Below are 20,430 nucleotides of genomic sequence, written 5' to 3'. Positions count from 1 at the left end.
TCTCTCTTCCTCAAGTTTGAATCTGGACAAATTCCTCTGAGGTTGTTTCCGCGGCTTGTGTTGCAGTTCTTTCAGTGGGGCCAAAATGAATTTTGGAGTTCACTGCATCCTCAGTTGTATAAGAACTTTGCCAGATTTTACACCGCAGCGGACGAAAACTGCTCCGTTGTACTCTTGTGCCATACCTCGTTCATTGAAGTCATTGTTCACAGGGGAAATGTTGCACCTGGACTAAAAGGTGATTTTCAGTCAAATCTAAGCATTTCATTTGATGCTCAACATGATTCATTTGAAGTGTTCTGCGCTGGCGCTGTTTATAGACAGCTTGTTCTGGTTCTTGAGTGCATGCGTAAAGAATTCTGTTGGTTGAAGCGGATGAGATATCAAGCTGGAGTCGTTTGTCCGGTCTGTTGTCATGGAAGGATGGTCACCTACTGCCGCACTCATGTCAAAGAAGGTTGCGAGCAAGAGGAATGCCTTCATTTTTTATCTGAATCTGAGTTGCAAAGTGCCAATCACTTTATTACCTGCAACAGGTCGGCGACCGCAAGAACTAACAAAGTGTGGGTTAAGGATTTTGCAGCTTGGTTTTCTTGTCAACGTAAAGAGGTAATTACCGCTTACAATGATTTTTAGAGTAATGGAGTAACTAGCTGAAAAAGGTCTCTAGTGTGAATTGGCAAACACCAACTAAACTGGATATGGAATATGTTTTGAATATTGCTTGAGTCGTTTCATGCCTTGCGCTCACAAATATCCAAAGATAAAGTATCAAAAGCTAAAACATGATAGCCCCTCTAATGACTGAAACTAATCTAAACTAACAAAGTTCGCCTGTCGTTCGATCTCTTTATTTGTTACTCGTCGAAGCGCGGATAATTTTTGAAAGTGCTACTTACTAATTTCTAGCCTGAAATGACATTCGCTTAAAAGGAAAAATACATGTATACGAGATTAAAAGTATAAAAGAAAAAAGTGCGAGTAGTTGAGCCTTCGCTAAGAAAAAGTGCTCGATGCGGTTTGCAGAGCGTTGTAGAGTAAAAGAAAATCACAGCCGAAACGTACATACTGTACGTTGTCCGTAACTCTGAGTTTCACGCTTACGCGATCGTTCGACGCGTGACGATTGCGTAAGCGAGACACTTATAATTACGAAAATTTGGTTTTATCAACGGAGTTGATAATAGAGACCTTAAGCACGCGCGTTTTTGAGACGCGGACGACAACCGGAAGAGAGTATTTCGCGTGCCAGGGCAGTGGTGTCTCCCAGATTTTTCTATTTATCATCTCTAATGGAGAAAAGATACTTAGTGATGTAAATGTTGTTGTGTGAAGACAAGTTAAAAGAGAAAGCAGCTCACTTCCGGTTGCCGTCCGCGTCTCAAAAACGCGCGTGCTTAAGCTCCCTAATGTAAAGTGGCCACCGTACAGAGATTCTAAAAGCTGAGGTTTCGAGCGTTAGCCCTTCGCGTCAGAGCCAATCGAGGAATTGTGCGTTATGTGTAGTTTTTATAGTAGAGTAGGAGCTACGCTATTGGTGGTAACATGGCAACGTGAAAAATAGTAATACATTTGTTACATTAGTTATACATAAGGATTAAGAGTGCCGATTTGGAAGATGAATTTTTGTTCCAGATTATTGCGGCTTTCCGTCGTACCTAGACGTAGGGAAAGGCCGCAGATAGCCATGTGTTTTTTGGTGTGATTAGGGAGATTAAAATGACGAGCGACTGGCTTAGATGCATCCTTGTGATTCTTCTCAACATCGCCAAGGTGTTCGCGGAATTGGTTGCTTAGTCGTTTCCCTGTCTCGCCAATGTATAATTTATTGCATAACGTACAGGTTATGCAATAAATGACATTTGCGGAGGTACATGCGAAACGATCGGTGATCTTAACAGATCGCTTAGGACCCGATATTCTGCTAGTGTTAAGAATGAAAGGACAAGTTTTGCATCGTGAGCGCGCACATTTGAAAGTGCCGGGTTGCTCGTTAGTTTTGAGCGCGCTTCTAACTAAAAAGTTGCAGACGTTTTTGTCGCGTTTGAATGAAATAAGTGGAGGTTGCGAAGAGATTCTACCAGTCTCGGGATCATTTTGGAGTAATTTAAAAGTGTGCACTACAAACCTACAGATTCTCACAGTTATTTGTTGTATTCATCGTCATATCCATCACATGTCAAGAACTCCATTCCTTATTCTCAATTTTTTAGACTTCGACGTCTATGTAGTGATGACTTCAATTTTTCCAGCAAATCAGAGGAGATGTGCCAATTCTTTGAAAAACGTGGCTGTCCTGTCTCATTGGTCCGCAAGAATCTGGAACAAAAATTCATCTTTCAAATCGGCACCCTTAATCCTCACGGTATTAACGAACGCTTTTCACTTAACTAATGTATTCCTATTTTTCACGTTGCCATGTTACCAAATTTTTGTATAGTACTTCCCCACCGACGCAGCACCACAGTTTCTTTAGAAACTACCCCCTTCATTCACTTATAATCTCTCTCTGTCTGCGTTAGATTGTGGCTGTCTTAAGATTAACCAACTGGGTTATGTAGTATAAAAAATCAATGGAGTATTCGAACTTACAAAAGAAGTTAAATGCATGGTGATAATGACGTTAGTAAAGCATTCAATAATCTGACATAAGGGTACTTTGTAAGACTTGAACCAATTTTGGTGTTTGGTGTTGGATGCTAAAATGGTTTAAGAGCTATCTGTCGGGCCACAAGCAGCGTTTGGTTATTGATGGGCAGTCGTCTACTTGGAGCTGTTTACTCTGGGTAAGCTCAAAGGTCTGTCCCTAATGTGGCTTACTTTTCTTTGTAATTACCAGCTTTCTTCATGTTCTTTTTTAATCACAGACAGCAGCTGATGTGGTTGATGGGAGCGTTTTATCGTCTGGTAGAGGTACGTTTGTGGTCTGGTTCTTGCTCTGATGTTCCCAACGAACGCTGAGCGAAACACAAAACTGAGGTTAACGTTTATTGCAAATGCAGCATTTTAGTGTCAGGTAAGAAGGCTTAATTCTCTCCTTAATTTCCTTTAGGGAGTGAAGACAATTCGCCTCCCCTGCTTCCTTGCAACGTTGTGGAATCACTTTGTTCACGTTCATGTGATCCAAAAGAAATTGTACTTCAGCTGAAAAAAGGTCTACATTTAGACCAAACGCGTTTGGAGCAACCAAACCCGGAAACACAGAGAGTGATCCGTTGCCTGGCAAAGATTGCAAAGAATTCAAACAAGATTGAAGTTTTTAAGCACTTGAGAGAAATTACACCCGCAGGGACAACTGGTGAGTTTGTCAACAGTGATTGGTCGCTGTGGAGGTTAGGTGACTACTCTATCAGTGCATGGCTGGGCCAATGGCTGTTTTGTACCACTGGTTGCAACGAAGAAAAGTACTCATATTCGTAGCAAACAGCCAGAACCACTTGTGTTAGCTGTGTATATTTTATGTTGAATTAAAAAGCAAATTAAGTCAAAAAGAAAAGTTATATCTGAAAATGAAGGTCAGAGGAATTACCAGTAATCGATATTCTGTATTTTCGGGCGAAAGTCATCAACTGTTTAAAAAATGTTTTAAAGTGATGCAGCGTTTATTTCAGGTCCGAGGGAGACGTATTCATTAATTTTAAAACAGCATTTCTGACATTTATGCAAAGTTCCGTGTTGTCAGTTTATGGTCTCGAAAATTTTGATTGGCGGCGTGTTAGAAGAAAACTTGATTTTTTCTAGTTTTGTATGTTGCAGCCCTATTTTGGTATAATTTTATGATCTTTTTCTTTATAGTTTCTTTGTAGGGTTTTTGTGGTAGTGCACTGTAAGTGCAGTACACGCTATGTCACCGGGTTGTAAGAGTGTAAGAGCGTATAAGTCCGTGGTGACAATAGGCCCGCAGCGCGTGCATAACTCACGAACATAAACAGCTCTGTTGAAAGCGTGCTTGAGTTTCAACAAAATGAGCTCCAAAATGGGCAAGAATTTGTGACGCTGATGAATAATAAAGCAGCTGCTATTTCCAAAACGATGGAATTACTTGGTAATAAATAACCTAATCTAGGAGAGTAAATTTTGGACTTTGCAGAAACAATGGTCAACCTCAAGAGATGGGCGATTGTGATCTTTGTGTTGAATTCGCACATTTCTTGTCAAAGTTTATAACACTTGAAGATAAAAAGACCAAACTAACAAAAACAAAAATCACGTGTCTTGCCATCATTTGTTTCACGAGTAAACGCGCAAGGTAACTTAACTTAATCACAGCGCCCGCTGAATTCGACGACACTTTCGATTTTGCGATTTACTTTTGCAGCCAAAAGTACGATAGGAAAATTTTTCGCCGATGGTAATTTTGTATATTCGAGGTTCAAAATTTATGTTGTTTTCACGTCGAAAATCTTTGAGCGTTAAAATAGAATTTTCGGTGCTATGTTTCTGACACGGCAAGTCGTACATTTTGAGGTCACCCATCCAGATACTAACCCCGCTCGACAGCGCTTGACGTCCGTACAAATTTGTCTTGGAAAGATGTCCAAATCTCAGACACGCTTAAAACCCTTGAGGTGCAAAAGAAGGGAACTTGAAAATGAGTAACATGTCACCCTCGAAGCCAATGTATCTCGATTCCCTTTTACTGTCTTCAATCTTTCTGGGTTCAGTATTTTACAAGTAACCACATGCATTCTCAGGGCCCGGCTATTTACCTAAGACATCTACCATAGCACTCCTGTGATTTATAGTACCAAAACAATACTGTGTACAATTAGAGCTGCATATTACGCAAAGACAAACCTTGAATCTCCTGGAAAACAAAACCCATCTCCAGTGACAATTATGGAATAAAACGCTGTGTACGTTACTGCACTACCACATGAACGCATTGCGTGCCTAATTTTTTTTTCGTTTGGTTTTCGCATTGCCGTATCCAATAACTGTGGCCCATTTTATTTGTAGGTCCTTTGCTACAAGGAAACCTTGACATTCGAAATATCCCAGTACGCCAGATGAGAGAACTTACAATAGACTTGAGCGGTAAGTTGTACCAATTATGTAAAGACGAGCCGTTATTTAAATTAGTTATCTCCTCGTCAAATCAGTCAAGTGTGCCACGCATCCATATTTCATATCCGAAATCCAAATGTATGATTTTTATATGATCTGTATTAGAATCAGAGGTGGTAGTATTTGGCAAAGCATTCTCTATTGGTTACTTGGTGCTTGACTGGAAAAATGATGGCGAAAAGCTCTTGAAACAACAAGAAACGTGTATATTTGTGTTGCAGGTGGAGAGGAATGGAAGGATGTTGCTGAGAGACTAGGCCTCAGTCAAAAAGAGATCCGGTTTCTTGATAAGCGAACTCTGAATCCATGTGATGCTGCTTTGGCTGCTGTAAGTCAGTTCCACTACATTAGCGCGGACAAGCTGTACGATACTTTAACTGGATGTGGACTACCTCTGCTGGCCGATACCCTGTAAAGTGACTTATTCAGCCTCTAAGGGGTCGTCACAGCGCCAAGGTGCAGTCGGTTTCAGTTTGCTCTAACGTGTTTGTGCATTGTCGCACTTCATATTTTTATACTAACTTTTAGCGCTAGCACTGCTTAAAATACTTGTTGCAACTCACATTTCTTTCAAAAGGTGACAATGTCGTTATGATTTGACTCAGTCCCAATTATCTTCACGGGTCATCTGGAAAGCGGCTTGGAACAACAACGACTTAGCAGATGCCTCAGTCGTCCTCTGGTGTTCTGTACAGCTCGAAACGTAGAGGCAGCCGAATCAAATTATAGGGCTCAATGTTATTTTCCAAAGTGTAAATGAACATCTCTCAAAATATTTCCTTTCATAAATAAACAATATATCAATTATTTACTCGCAGTATCTGATTTTAAATATATCTATAACAAGTACGAGTGTATTTGTTTTCTTAATTATACCTATGTTCTTTTAAGGCGCTGTTACACTGTGCAATTTTTCGTGCAACTTGTCTCGCAACGCCATTTCTACAAACATTCTGACATTACGAAACAAGTTGTTATACGGGTAGTACACTGAGCAACGTAACGTTTCATGCAACTTGTCTCGTTTCGATAATCACATGAGGTTAAAGGAGCCTTTTCATTGGCTGGTGCCGCAAACCGTTGCGACACAAGTTGCAGGACAGATGTTACATTGCGCAGTGCTTCGAAAAATCGGTGCAACCGTTGCATAAATAATTATCTTAATTATCTTCTTTCTTTGTTCAAAACTTTGTACGAACAACGTCAACTTTGTACAAACAACGTCAACTTTGTCCAAAGAACGTCGACTTTTTTGTTCAAACAACGTTCACACTTTGTACGAAACTCAACTGTTTACGAACAACATCTAGTTTGTGCAAACAACGTCAACTTTGCGCAAGGAATGTCGACTTTGTTACAACGTCCACACTTAAGCGAACAGCACCGATTACCGGACCCACGAAGATAAGAGAAATTATCGATTGACCGGCTTGTGAAGACCGCTAATAATAGATATTATTGAGGACGCAAAGCCAAAATGGCGACTCAAAGTCAAAGAGGCTACGTAAAAGCGCACGTTGCTCGATCTGTATTAAAGGGAATTCTTAGTCTGTTACATGCTGGTAACTTTCGGAATAATGAGATTAATTATCTTTATTTTAGAATTGATAGGATAGAGCACATTTTGGCTCTAAGTTCACAGGTTGTGGATATCGAATACAGCGTGTTTCAGTATGCAATTGGTGCTAAGGAACTTCTAGCATATGAGTTGGACCGGGACTCCAATACAAGTGATCAAGGATATTGTACGCAAAAGGTCTTAAGTGGAAATCGAGGAGGTCCACGATATGATGTACGAAACATCAATGTACACGTACCTGATGAGTTTGCGACTGGTGTCAACGTGCCGTAAAACTTTTGGGCCGTACACACTGTACCTTCTGCGGTGAATTATTTGAAGCTGAAGAGACCTCATAAGCACCCCTTCAAAATCTACTTTTTGCAGACTTTCTTATACGCCACTCCTGAATTCCCCATTTGGCGTAGTATCCCAACGGTAACACTGTACCTACTGCGTGGAAAATGTTCTTTTACATTCTTTACGATTTCATCTAGTTCAGAGTGCGACATCTGGCAAAATTTTGTAGACAATGAAATTCCATAGTCGCGTAACGTTTTCGCCATTTCAGAGACTTTGAACCCGAATCCTACAAAAAATTGTAGTTGCGCCTCCTGTGCATCGTATCGTGGACGTCCTCGATTTCCACTTTCAACGTTATTTATGCACATAACATTGAAGAGCATTACTGCTCGTTACAGAAATGTATGTGTCTAAAATAAGCCAACATATAATGTTAATATAGCGATGTTCCTCGTGACGTTACCCATTGTTATTAATATGCCAACCAGAACCTAATAGGCCTTATTCACGATAACCGCCATGTTGGTTTTCAAATTGTCATACAAATTAGCCATGGGTAATGCTGGGGGCAAACATTGGAAAAAAGGCAATTCGCGGAAAATCGGCTCCTCGAAATATTGAAATAACATTACTGAAAGTACATTTTAGAATGTATAATTAAGTACCTTTCATAATCGTTTTATATCTTTTCATTGCCTTTGACATTTTGACTTTCTACTTCGTTAAGTGCTCATTTTTCACTAAAAAAATCATCGAAGTACCTTGTGTAATCATTCTATTTTATTACTTACGTGATAAACATTCAATGAACGTGAGACAAATCATCTGTGTATCTAAGATGTTTGTTATAACCTCTCGAACTTGTGTTGTTTGCTCCCTCAGAAGTGTGTAGCTAATTTGCATGATAATAGCAAATCCAACATGGCGGCCATCGTGAATAAGGTCTATTGGCTCTTGAAACAATGACTTCTCTTGTTCCGCGGTCGGCAAATTTGAATATCAAAGGACGTCAATGTTTGTAAGGACGTCAAAAACAATGTTTGTAGACAAGAAATATCGCTATACTAAAAATATAGAAATATGGAATGTATTCGGAAAAAGTCCCATAGGAGATACATACCAACTAGAAAATTAAGTATATAGATCTCCCAGAATAAAACAATGGAAAATTAGACACAAAAGGTGCATCTTCGCTCTGACGAAGGGCTAACGCTCGAAACGACAGCTTTTAGAATCTCTGTACGGTGGCCAATTTACATTATCAACTCCGTTGATAAAACCAAATTTTTGTATTTAATTTAGTCAACCTTATTAAATTTCTTCAATTTACTTCCAAATTTAGAAATACAACTAGCATCTCGGATATCTTGTGGAAGACTATTCCAAAGCCTTCAACTAATACAAGAAAAACAACGATGCCTAAAACGAGAGCTATAGGTGCAGGCTGATTCATACTTGACCCACTACCTGTGAGATCTACATTGTTTGACGCTAAATAAATTATTATAGGTTAGACCCTCCTTACCGAAACCATTAAATGTAAAGACTAAATATTGAGACAACCGCCTCTTCTTACGGGTATCAAGACCATACTGACTTAATAACTTATCTTACTCTGTGCACTTAGAAACTTTAATCAGTGTTCTAAGAATATAATAGTTAGCTAGTTCCATTTTATATGATAAAGCAATGGACAGCCCAACAAAGAGTGGTGAACAATAATAAAAATGAGGAAAAATATAAGCCTCATAAATTCTCTTGGCAGTATTACTATCAGTAAATTTGCATATCCTTCTAATTGCACTGGCTTTGGAGTACACATTACACAGTGTATTCTTAGGGCACGGTCGATTGACCCAATTCCGGAATAAGAATACGTGCAGTGGTGATTAAAACGGTACGTTTGGCGCGTTTTGAAGCTGCAAGGATGATAAAATATGTTTAAAATAGCATTTTAGCAATTGTTTGACAATTTTAATGTGATTCTCTGCAAAAACGAAGGATTTCCAACTTGTATTCCATATATTCCTATTCCGGAATACGGTCAATCGAACGCACCCTTAATATGAGAAGCATATGTTAATTTACTGTCAATAGTAACACCAAGCAGTTTAGTTCATTTTTGAGTTCAATGTCCCTATCATTCTGTGCCAGGGAAAAGTTATGGTTAGACGACCCCAAACCATGGCTTGAGTCTTGGCTGAATGAATCTTTAAATAGTTATCTGCCAACCGGCTGTTAAGTAGGGCAAGGTCCTCGTTGGAGTGGAACTGCAGGGTGGTAGGACAAGTACTTAAACAATAGCCAGTAGTATCGTCTGCGTAGAGTCTAAGGTGCATATTCTTGTCAACGAGTGTGATGTCATTTATGTAAATATTAAACAATAAGGGCCCAAGAAGGGACCCCTGGGGCACCCCACATTTCACAGTACGCCATTCAGAGAAGACGTTTTCAGAGGCGGATCCAGGATTTTTGTTAGGAAGGGGTGCACCACTAAGGAATGGCATGGCTGAGACTGGTGAGGTGGTTATTTTTGCAGAATTCCAGTTGTGTTAAAAAGCCGCATCACCCTCTCCCTAGATCCGTCCCTGTGTTTTCCGCCTTCACACTTTAGTAAGTTATGAACTAATTAATTTCATAGCGCTATCCATCGTTTGAACAACTGGGGCTAGGACATTAATGTCTCCCAGGGGCCGGTTCCTGAAAGGTGTAGTAACTCTATTCCAGCAGGAGTCCATGAGTAGGAGCCTCCATGTGCACTTTATCCTTGAGTCAAACTTTGCCCGTATCTTTTTATTTTTAGAACCAACCCTTCAGCAGGAGACTGACATTTACATTAATTTACATCAATTCGCACAATTGGCGTACATTGTTTTTACTATTTTTGTCTTCGGTAGACAACGACTTTATTCTGATTGGCTATTTTAAACAGCGCGTGCAGTGCCGAACAACTCGTGACGTTCTAAAAATAGAAAGATACGGGCAAACGTTGACCCATAGCATAGTTAGTAGAGGATTCTTCAACACTCGAAGAGAATTTCGTATCTCCGCGCGGCCATGTAATATCCTCTATTTCTTTGATCTTGATCGAGGCTTCGCACCTCAATAAAGTTGTAGCTTAGTTACCCAGAGTGTGAATTATAGCGAGATTGCCGGTGGACCTTGCATTTGTTTGATACTAAGCCATCTTTTTGTATCTTGCCATTACAGGACATTTTGGACGAAACTGAGTTATTAAGTGGCTTAGCGAGTTGATCAAAGCAAATCGCAAAATCCGTTGGTATAATACTTATATCTCGATTGTACCTTTCTTCAAGAACTAAGCTAGCCTTGTACTACTCACTAATTTATCCTTACATCACATATTTTAATTCCACTTGGTCTTCTACATGTGTCTCCAATTTAAATAGAATATTCTACTTGCAAAAGCGTGCTGAGCGAGCAATAACAAATTCAGATTACCTTACGCATTCTGCTCCTCTATTTGCGAAACTAGGCATAATGGACATTTTTCACGTAAATTCATCTCAAATTTCTAAGTTAACGTTTTATTATCACAATCAGCTATTGCCTTCGATGTTTTTGAATTTATTTGAAAGTAGCCGCCAAGTGTCCAATTACGGTACTAGAATAGCCAACAATTATCGGCCACATTTTTGTCGCACTAGCATCAAACAATTTACAATTCTTTATCAAGGTCGAAAACTCTGGAACTCTCTTCCTAGATCAATTACTAATTCATCTAGTTATCTGAACTTTAAGAAAAATATGTTAAGGTTTTTTTTTTTTAACTGAGTTAGTTATGCCACACAAGCATTGCGTGAGATTATTTAGAGTAATGATAGGCATATGAGGAGACCCCACTTATAAGCCCGATGGTTTCTTAGGGTCTGCTCGCCACAATTATTGTAATATCCATTCTTTTTTTTATAAATAACTATATTCTTATTATTGATTCTATTTGTAATAGTATTAATTGTGTGGCAAATAAACATTCATTCATTCATTCATTCATTCATTCATTCATTCATTCATTGTAGAACTTAATTACATCCATTTAGAAATGTTGGTGATCCTTGCAATCTGATTGGCTCTCAGCAGTGCGATTTATTGACGAATCGCACCTTTTCCCCAGCTGACGAGAATGAACAACAGCTAAACCAAAACAACCAATCAGATATCAAGGATTGTTTAAGTAACCAATCAAATTGCAGGAAAATAGGAAAATAAAGGACAAAGAAAGCCATTGTGTGGCAAATGTTCCCAAATCTTTGCTTGTAAAACAAAAAAATGGGTGAATTTTTATTGCTTACATTTTCTGAATGATGATAATGAGCACCTTCAGGCTGAAGACCTAATTTAGGGGAGTTTCCAACTTTCAGTGTCCATTTTTTTATGAACTGGCAACTGGATAATTCGTAGAGGATCCCCGATTACTGCCCTTTCTGTAGATGTATGGATGCATGTGTATGTGTGCGTATTTTATTGCTGATTTTCTTTTTCATTTTTGAATCTGTAACAAAATTAAAATGGGATTTAAAAAACTATAACAATTCAAAATAAGCCTTTTCATTTTATTATCAATCAATTTAAATGATAAAGGCAGTCAGAGTCAGACGACACGGGATCATCGGTAGCCTCGCTCGCTGGCCCCTTTCCCAATTTAATAGGTCCTATAATAGTTACAGGTATTTCACTCCTCTGATATAATTAAATGATCTTCACCTTGCGGAATGCAAAGGTGAAGAATCTTGCCTTGGCTTCTTTGTTTGAATCAACCGTTCGTTGCGCCTTCCGTTATTTTAAATATATTTTTTTTCTGCTCGCGTTTCCGCTATAACTTGTTGCCAGCGTTTACGGTGGCCGAACACAGTTTTCAGCTACCTATACCTAATTCACCATTATTGTTTACATATTTATGCTTGGGCGACCGATTTTCGCAAGAGTCAAGGTCAACCACAGAAGGGTTTATGATCGCATTTTGGTTCAGGGTTGTGTTGTTGCTATGGCAAGAGGGCTGGTTAAAAAAGACTTTGTTTATTTAAAAAAAAATCCAGTCATTAGATTTTTTTCTTAATTTGCCCACTACGAATTCACATAAAATCCCATCTGTCAACACTGTTCTAATAAAAGTTTGACAGAGAGAGTTTTCGTAATTCGCCGAGTATCGTTTTCACTCCATGATCTGTGTTATTTAAACTTCCTTCTGTTAAAATTCAGATTTTTTTGTGATAGATCATTCGCGTTGTTCCTGAACAATTTTTTTTGCCAAATTTCTTGAAATTCTAACGACTGAGTCATTTGAAATCGGCATGTTTCTCAGTTCAAAAGAACTCAGTGTCAATTTTTCAAGCCACTGCGCATGTGCAGGATTTAGCTGGGTTTCTGGGATACAAACCATTTTCGTCACCAGAGCCTCGGATCGACCCAAGGCTCTGGGAAACTCTATGTAGGAGAACATGCGCCGTAGGGTTTTCATAGCCAAAAATTGGCTATTTGAACCTTACGGCGACTGCTCACTCCTCGTGCTAACATGAATGCACCAATTAGAGACGCTTTTGATTGTTCTTCACGAAAAACCAATGAGAAGACACTTTGCTTCAGGGTTCCCCAGAGCTCTTCTCTCCCTCAGTCAAGAGAAAAGCTCTGGGGTCGTGACTCAGGAGCAGTCGTGGCTCAGTTGGCTAGTGCGCGGCTTTTGGAGCGAGAGGTCCCCGGTTCGATCCTCGGTGACTTACACGTCTGTTTCGACTTTCCTCTGATCCGTGTAGCTATAGCTTTAAATACCCGTAAAACGGAGCACTGACATAGGGAGGGGGTTAAAGGGGCACCGTCGGCTTCCATTGATACCAGCCTCGTAGCTGAAGGAACTACCGACGTTAAATAAAGTTACTTTACCTTTACCTTTTACCAATCAGTGAGTATGCGGTTTTCTCCCCTTTTATTGTTACCTTCCGTTAAAAGTTTGTCGCAATCGCCGCTATGTTTGTTTTGTTTTTTTAAAAGCCGGGCAGGCTTTTCAACAGCTCCGTGTGTTCGATCACCTTAATGAAAGCAGTTTGAACAAGAGGGTGATGGACTCTTGGTTTGAATCATTTCATGGTCATTTCCCGGTAGCTTGTATTCGTGTTGCTGAAATGAGGATGATATTGGCTAACAGAGAGAGAAGCAGACAGACCATTAACGGAATTGTAATGATCCAGGTAAGACCTGAAACTTGGCTTGCACCTGACGTCATTGCGGCCATGTTGGTGTACTGAACAATAATGAAAAAGTCTTTTGGGAATTTGGCTCTATTATTATGCAAAACGCGAGCTACATTTTGCTCTCGTTTTGTCCACCAACATGGCAGTCTAATCACGTGTTATTGCGAGCCACGAATGTCGAGGACGGTGAACAAACTTTTCTTTGATTGCACTTAGATGATAAGATGGCCATGTTGGTGCCAAAACAATAGGAAAATGTCGCTCAAGTTTTGCTTACTAATAGAGTCAAATTCCCAATACTTTTTAGCTATTTTTCTTTCCACCAACATGGCCGCCGTGACGTCACGTGCAATCAAAATTGCATTTAAACATATCTTAGAGTTAAAGGGAACCTCCACTCTTACTACAGAATAAGTTTAAACCTACGGAAATTGTGTTTACAAACAAATTTCTTCGAAATTTATTTTTAAAACAGTGTTTATATCAAGAAATGTGAATTTTAAAAATCGCTTATTTCCACTTTCAAATTTGGTGGGCGCCGCCATCTTGAATAATTATGACATGTTACGATTACCCTATTGTTCTGACACAAAGAGTTTTTGTCTAATAACAATTGGGCAACCGTAGCACGTCACAATTATTCAAGATGGCGGCGCCCGCGAAATTTGCAAACAAAAATAGGCGATTCTAAAACTTGTTTGTTTCGGATACAAGTTATTTTTTTGTTGAAGTGGAGGTTCGCATTGCTCATGGAAGGTTCGCATTGCTCGCACATCATCGAATCGTCAATAGTTCGTTACGTGGGGTCATTTTGGGTTCCTCAGTAAGGACTGTGAAATTTATCTGCTGCTAGATGGCTCCCCAAGTGCTTATCTGTCTGATCATTTGAGCTTACACGTGCTACTGGTCGTGACCAATTCTTTGTCTATGTTATCACGCCTGAGTTTATATGGCTTGTTGGTAACCTTAACGGGCAGTGGACTAATCTCGTTCCCACAGCCTCCGTTAACATTGTCCAGCGCAACGGGCGCTGGAGGCTCTGGAATAATCCAAAACCGGAACCAGAAAACTCTGGTTCCGGTTGGATAACTGCGCGTGCGTGAGGGGAGACGGTTAGAAATCGACAAAAACACTGGAGGTCACCTTGCCATGAAAGCGCTTACTTTTCACTCGCCAGACAGTACACATGAGTATAAATACATCTCCTGATACACTCGAGACATTTAAACTGCGGAAAATAAGGAACTAACGAGATACATTTTATCAATCAAAACAGATTTCAGTATCTGGTGTCACGCAAGTGACAATTGCTGTATTTACAAAAACAAAAACGTTACGGAGCTGGCAAATTGTAAAACGATTTATTTCTAGATCATCTTCAACTTCTTATAGATAAAAATCCAAAAGAAATCACGATTTTTTGAGTTTAGAATTTGAAAAACGAAAATGGCAGGAAATAAAACCGTTTTTCAACAGCCAATCAAATATGGCCTTTTTTTGGATTCGACCAGAGTCTCTCTTTCCCGACTGGCCACTTCCAAGGCAGGAGGTCCGCAAATCACGGACTTCCGGTTCGTCTACGCACGCTCAGAAATTCGAAACAACAGTGTTACAACAGTGGTTGTCAATGGTTACAAAAATGAACCTTAACTACGACTCATGGTGCATAAGTTGGGCACTTGGCCACTTGGCCAGAGACCGTGTTCTTGGTGCAGACCAAAAGAAAAGCGGACTCTGGAAACGAGAATGTAGCATACGGTGGCCCATTGACCACTTTCATAAATGGCGACCTTCTTTACATTCTTTTGTATTTTTGTTAGACCTACTGCCCTCATTTTGAAACAAATATTCTTTTGAAATTTGCTCGTCGTAGCGAGGCTAGAAACGCTTATTAACATTAAAACAAAAGAATATTTTATTTGGCCGTCATTATGAAAGAGGTCTATTGAGAATTTTATTCTTGGGTCTCTGAAAATCGAAATATGCACCAACACGGCGAAGGGATGAAAAAAAGTCAATAATTAGAAAGCGAGCTTATTGTTTAAAAGGAATGAGGAAAAAAGGCCAGTTATTAATGTAGTTGTGAAGAAATGAAAGAGGGTTTTCCCTCAATCTTTGAAAAAAAACGGCAACATCAGAGGACATTGATGCAAGAAGAATTCACCATTTTAATATGGGCGAACTATATGCACTATGGTAGTTTGTTTGTTTTGTCACCATTTCGACAATTTATTACTGGGTTGCCAGTATGGCAAACCAGTCGGAAAATGGGTGGCATTTAGTCGTTTTCTTTTTTTTCCATGTCGGGAAAAGTCTTTCCTGTCACTTCCCTGCTAAAAGATGTCTTTGGGCATAGTCTTCTGAGCGTATTTTGGTAGGTTTCAAGGGGCAGTAGAAATGCGTAGATTTCTCTGGTGCACACAGTAGAATATTTAATTAACCTGCAATGGCGTCGAAGTTATTGAAACTTTTTGTTGCATCTTTAAACAAACTATAACTTTATGGAGCTCAAGAATGGAACGTCAATTGGATAAACAAGTCAGCTGGTGAAAAATAAATATGTAATGGGCTTTGACAACAATCTTTCGCCCGTCGAGCCGTAATCAAAGTGAGTTGTATTTCTAATATTTTAACAAGGGTGGTCTTATCTACAACACTGAAATCAAATGGAAATTCTCTGGTAACTTATGGGTTCAACAAAGACAGAGAAGGAATTGAACACCTTAAAAGGATCTGTGATCTCTGTTGTCTGGCTATTTGTATTTATTTGCACTCAACTCTGCACAGTCTTCCGGTAACAATTGGAAATTTCACTAATTCTTGTTATATTTATTTTGTGCTCAATTCTGCACAGTCTTCAGGGAAAAAATAATTGGAAATGTGACAGCCAAGAATTATTTGAAAGAAAGCTTGTCGTCTATTTTGTGCTTCATTATTCAACGAAAAGGTTCTTCATGCCCGATCAGGAAAGGGTTTGATCCTGCAATTTATTTTGTTGCGTTTGGTTATTTGGCTTAACGCACGCAATGAAATAGGAAGGGTTTTTTTGCCTCTAATAGCAAATCTGGTGTTTGCTTCAATCAAATTTTCGCTGGAAAAGGTGACCTTTTCATGTTGTCTAATATTCGACCTTAACCAATTTGCATACGTGGGTTGAAATGTGATATGCGAGGAAACAGGAATTCTTTCTTTCTCACAAATGATTAATAGGTAGCCAAGTTTTTAACCTCACAAAAAGATCTGTTTTGTCATTATAGTGTAAACTGAAGCTTATTTGGGAAGCAGTTCAATACCACCCAACTCAGTGCCTTCTGTTTTTAGGTAACACGTAAACTCATCGAGCGTCTAGTTTGAAATAGTGTCGGTATTTCATATAACTTTCTAAGCAAGGAACGGCGTAACAAAACAGAAGCACCGGATCCTGGTGAAGGACCTTGTCGGCGATATAAATACTACAAAAAGCTAAAAAGATCAAGGCTGAAATAACGGTGAAGAAATATATTGAAAAAAGCCAATATTTCGAAAGGCACTACCTTTCTTCATCAGGGTCTTGTAAGCAATGAGTACGGTTACTTGGCTTTTTTCAATATATTCCTTCACCGACGGAAGCTCGGACCGGCATTGTGGTGGCGTGGTCCAGTAGTTAGGGCGTAGGGTTTGCATGCGGTTGGCCCGGGTTCAATTCCCGTTATATCCGCTGGTATTGATTTTTTCCGGTTGTTCCGGATTCAACTCCACCGCGCTTTGTCACTTGCCATATTGATCCGACACAGAATCCTCAGCGGCGTCTAAGGACCTGTTTATATGAGGCGAGCCTGTCCGGGTAGGCTTTACCGAAATTTCGGCCAATGCCTATTTACTGGGTTGCCAGTATGGCAATCCCAGTTGGAATCTCCGTTTCATTTCGTCGTTTCTTTCCGTGTCGGTAAAAGTCTTGCCTGTCACTCCCCTGTAAAGTGGTATCTTTGTGCATAGAGCCTTCTGCTCGTATTTTCTTAGGATAGATAGGGTAGTGGAAATGCGTAGATTTCTCTGGTGGCCACACAGTAGAATGATAAACTTAACCGGCAATGGCGTCGAAAGTCATGTAACGCGAATGGCGTTTTAGTGGATCTTTGAAGAAAATACAAGGAAAGGTTACGTTTATACAAACGTTGGCCGTGTAGCACTTATACTTTAAACAGAGTTAACTGAATAGGGTGTAATGTGAAGTGCTAGATTTCAATCCCATATGAACCATGTGAGCGCCAACCCCACTGACGGAAATGGGCCCACACAAGGACAGAGAAAAACTCCGACCAGGGTGGGAATTGAACCCATGACCCCGGGTTAGATCTCCGCCGCTCTACCGACTGAGCCACAAGGCCAGACGGGAGCAGGCCGTGGGAACTGAAGATGCTAAAGTCACGGCAATGAACATGCACAAGCACAAGGAAAGGTTACGTTTATACAAACGTTGGCCGTGTAGCACTTCACATTACACTCTATTCAGTTAACTCTGTTTGAAGAAAATATACCCTTATGAAGCTCAATAATGGCAAGTCAATTGGATACTGAACAAGACAGGCGGTGGAATCTTAAAAGCGACGAGTAATGGACTTCGACAACAATCTGTCGCCCGTCGAGCCGAAATCAAAGTGAGCTGCATTTCTAATATTTTACCAGGTGTGCTGTTATGTAGAACACTGAAACCAAATGGAAAATTCTCTGGTAACTTATGGGTTCAACAAAGACAGAGAACGAATCAAACACCTTAAGTGGATCTGTGATCAACTCTGCACAGTCTTCAGGTAAAAAAAATAATTGGAAATGTGACAGCCAAGAATTATATGAAAGAAAGCTTGTCGTTTATTGTTATTATTATTTTCTTTTCCGTGTTGGGAAACGTCTTCCCTATCCCTCCCCCGCTAAGTAGTGTCTTCTGGGCGTAGGTTTGGTCGGTAAGAGGGGGTAGTAGAAATGTGCAGATTTTATCGGGTAGACAGCAGAATATTTCATGAACCTGCAATGGCGTCGAAAGTCATTGTAACGCGAAGGCATTTTAGTGGAGCTTTAAATAAAATGTACCCTTACGGAGCTCAATAATGGAAAGTCAATTGGATATACAAGACAGGCGGTAAAAAATAAATACCAGGAATCTTCAAAGCGACAAGTAATGGTCTTCCACAACAATTGCATCTTTCGCCTTCGGATATCACAACGTTAGCTTTGTTTCCAATGTTATTTAGCGTACTGTGGTGTTAGGAATAACACTGAAACCAAATGGCAAATTATGCATGGGTTTAAAATGAATCGAACGCCATAAATGCATCACAAAGTTTACTGAAGTCGCATCTCAGTTGTCTGGCAATTTACATTTATTTCGTACTCTTCGTACTCAACTCTGCACAGTCTTCAGGTAAAAAAAACTGGAAATGTGTGACAACGAAGAAATTCATTTAATTGCTGTTGTTTCTTATTTGCCCGCCCGCAATTACAACAGGAAGGGGTTTTTTGCCTCTAATGGCAAATGTTTTGTTTGTTTCAATAAATTTTACGCTGGAAAAGGTTTATGTGACATTTTTCGTCCAAATGAACGCCCAAAAAAAATGACCTTTTTTTGTAATTTGATATTCTCTGTCAAAAATTTGCATAAGAAGCTTGATATAAACACAGTGTAAAAATCGCCACTCGCACAGGAAATTTAGTCGCTGATTTGCCAGTTCGTCGAGTTAATGTTCTCGTTAATATTTTATTTAACTGTGGTGTAGACTTGGTGTTATGTAGAACACTGAAACCAAACGGCAAGTCCTCTGGTAACTTTTTCGAGTTGGATACCAGAGACGGAATCGAACATCTTGAGTAGTCTGTGTTTAGAGCTTCTGGCTATTTATAATGTTATTTATTTGTACCGCTCAACTCTGCACAGTCTTCATGTAAAAAAAAATTGAAATTTGACTAATTCTTGTTAGTTAAGAATTATTTGGAAGAAAGTTTGTTGTCCATTTTTTGCTTCATTATTGAAAGAAATGGTTCTTCTGTGAAGGGTTCAGTCAACATTGTTCCAGATAAGGGTCCATTGTTCCAGACATGCCCCGCTCAGAGCAAAAAATAAATTTTCGGATGAGTGTGTAGAAAGGTAAAAATGCACTGTGTGTGCTTCTCTCTTCAGTTACGCCTTTCATTGCCTCGAAATTTCTAACTTTCATTTGCTCTAAGCCCCGTCTGGGGTTATAGAGGCAAGGATACACACTCATTCACACTCACCCTAAGTCACATCATTAATCTGCTGCGTTGCCAGCGTGGTAACCTTGATGGTGTAGTGGCTTAGCATGCCCGACTAGTAATCAGGGAGACGTGGCTTCGAATCCCGCTGAGGGCAAAAACCAGTTTTTTGGGTTAAAAAACACACCCACCTGGTATGTTAGCTACGCCATGCTGATGATGATGATGAGGCCCAAAAGGCCGAAACAGCTGTCCATGGCTGCTAATTGACCGGGTGAAATGGTTGTGCGCATGCGTGATGTGTTGGCCACACCGGGTTGGTGTTAGCGTGTGTCACCTTGCTTTTATTGCTGCTTCATTTTGGACTGACAATCTTAACGGAGCGGTAATATGTAGTTTAAATAAAAGGCTGTTTTTGAATCGAGAGTTTGCGTTGACTGCGGTGAGAATTCTGGCGGGAAAAACCTTTTCTGCGCTTACCAGAAGTTAAGGAGGTTCGCGCTAATTGTTTGTGCGCAACGTTACTGCGCAGGTAACGCGACTGTAATATGTCACGCATTACTTCGAGCATTAGTGAAGTTGAGGTTTTAAAACCTTTGCAAAAACCGTGGACGATAAGTCTTGCACAGCGTTGGATCAGAGAAGATCGTGATCAGTCAAAATTGATTTAAAATATTTATGAAAGTCAAGTAGACTACTGCACGACTGATATTCGCGAGGTTTTATCAGTCGTGCACTAGTCTACTTGACTTTCATACAAATTTTTCAAGCATCAGTTAAAATAACATGGCGACAAAAACGCCGAGGAAAAAATTCCAGGCCGGCAAAAGAATGGCATATTTATTTCCGAATCATCATGAAACTTCAAAGAGAAGTGAGCGGGAGGATGGAAAAGCTCTGGAAAAGGTAGCTGATCCAGTAGACTAGTGACTGAAAGTCTGGAAAACTCGAGGACGAACCGTTGCGTAAATTTAATGGGGCTGTTTCTTTTTAATGTTTTTATTATTCTTCGAACTTAAGTTCAAAGTGAATGCATGTTTTTAAAGTTCTTTTCCTTTACTTTCGTGAAAATTGAGCAGTATTTTCGCCTTC

General features: G+C 39.8%; 1 protein-coding gene across 5 annotated transcripts in view; it reads left to right on the top strand.

Moving 5' to 3' along the window:
* LOC137993918 (uncharacterized) overlaps positions 1–11,512 on the top strand; it is a 55,225-nt gene extending 43,713 nt beyond the window's left edge. For 3 of the 5 annotated variants that reach the window (XM_068839787.1, XM_068839788.1, XM_068839789.1), the window contains 5 exons: positions 1–609; positions 2,868–2,913; positions 3,053–3,298; positions 4,960–5,037; positions 5,289–11,512. The exon at positions 1–609 is cut by the window's left edge and continues 1,652 nt beyond it. In XM_068839787.1, coding sequence (XP_068695888.1) covers positions 1–609; positions 2,868–2,913; positions 3,053–3,298; positions 4,960–5,037; positions 5,289–5,482 — 1,173 coding nt within the window. In that variant the 3' untranslated portion in view covers positions 5,483–11,512. The remainder of the gene's footprint in view (positions 610–2,867; positions 2,914–3,052; positions 3,299–4,959; positions 5,038–5,288) is intronic. The other 2 variants (XM_068839786.1, XM_068839784.1) reach the window with 2 other exon arrangements.
* The last annotated feature ends 8,918 nt before the right edge of the window (positions 11,513–20,430 follow it).

The sequence above is a fragment of the Montipora foliosa genome, chromosome 1 (genome assembly GCF_036669935.1).
Source record: "Montipora foliosa isolate CH-2021 chromosome 1, ASM3666993v2, whole genome shotgun sequence".
Classification (NCBI taxonomy): domain Eukaryota; kingdom Metazoa; phylum Cnidaria; class Anthozoa; order Scleractinia; family Acroporidae; genus Montipora; species Montipora foliosa.
This window is presented reverse-complemented; position numbering and strand designations above follow the sequence as displayed.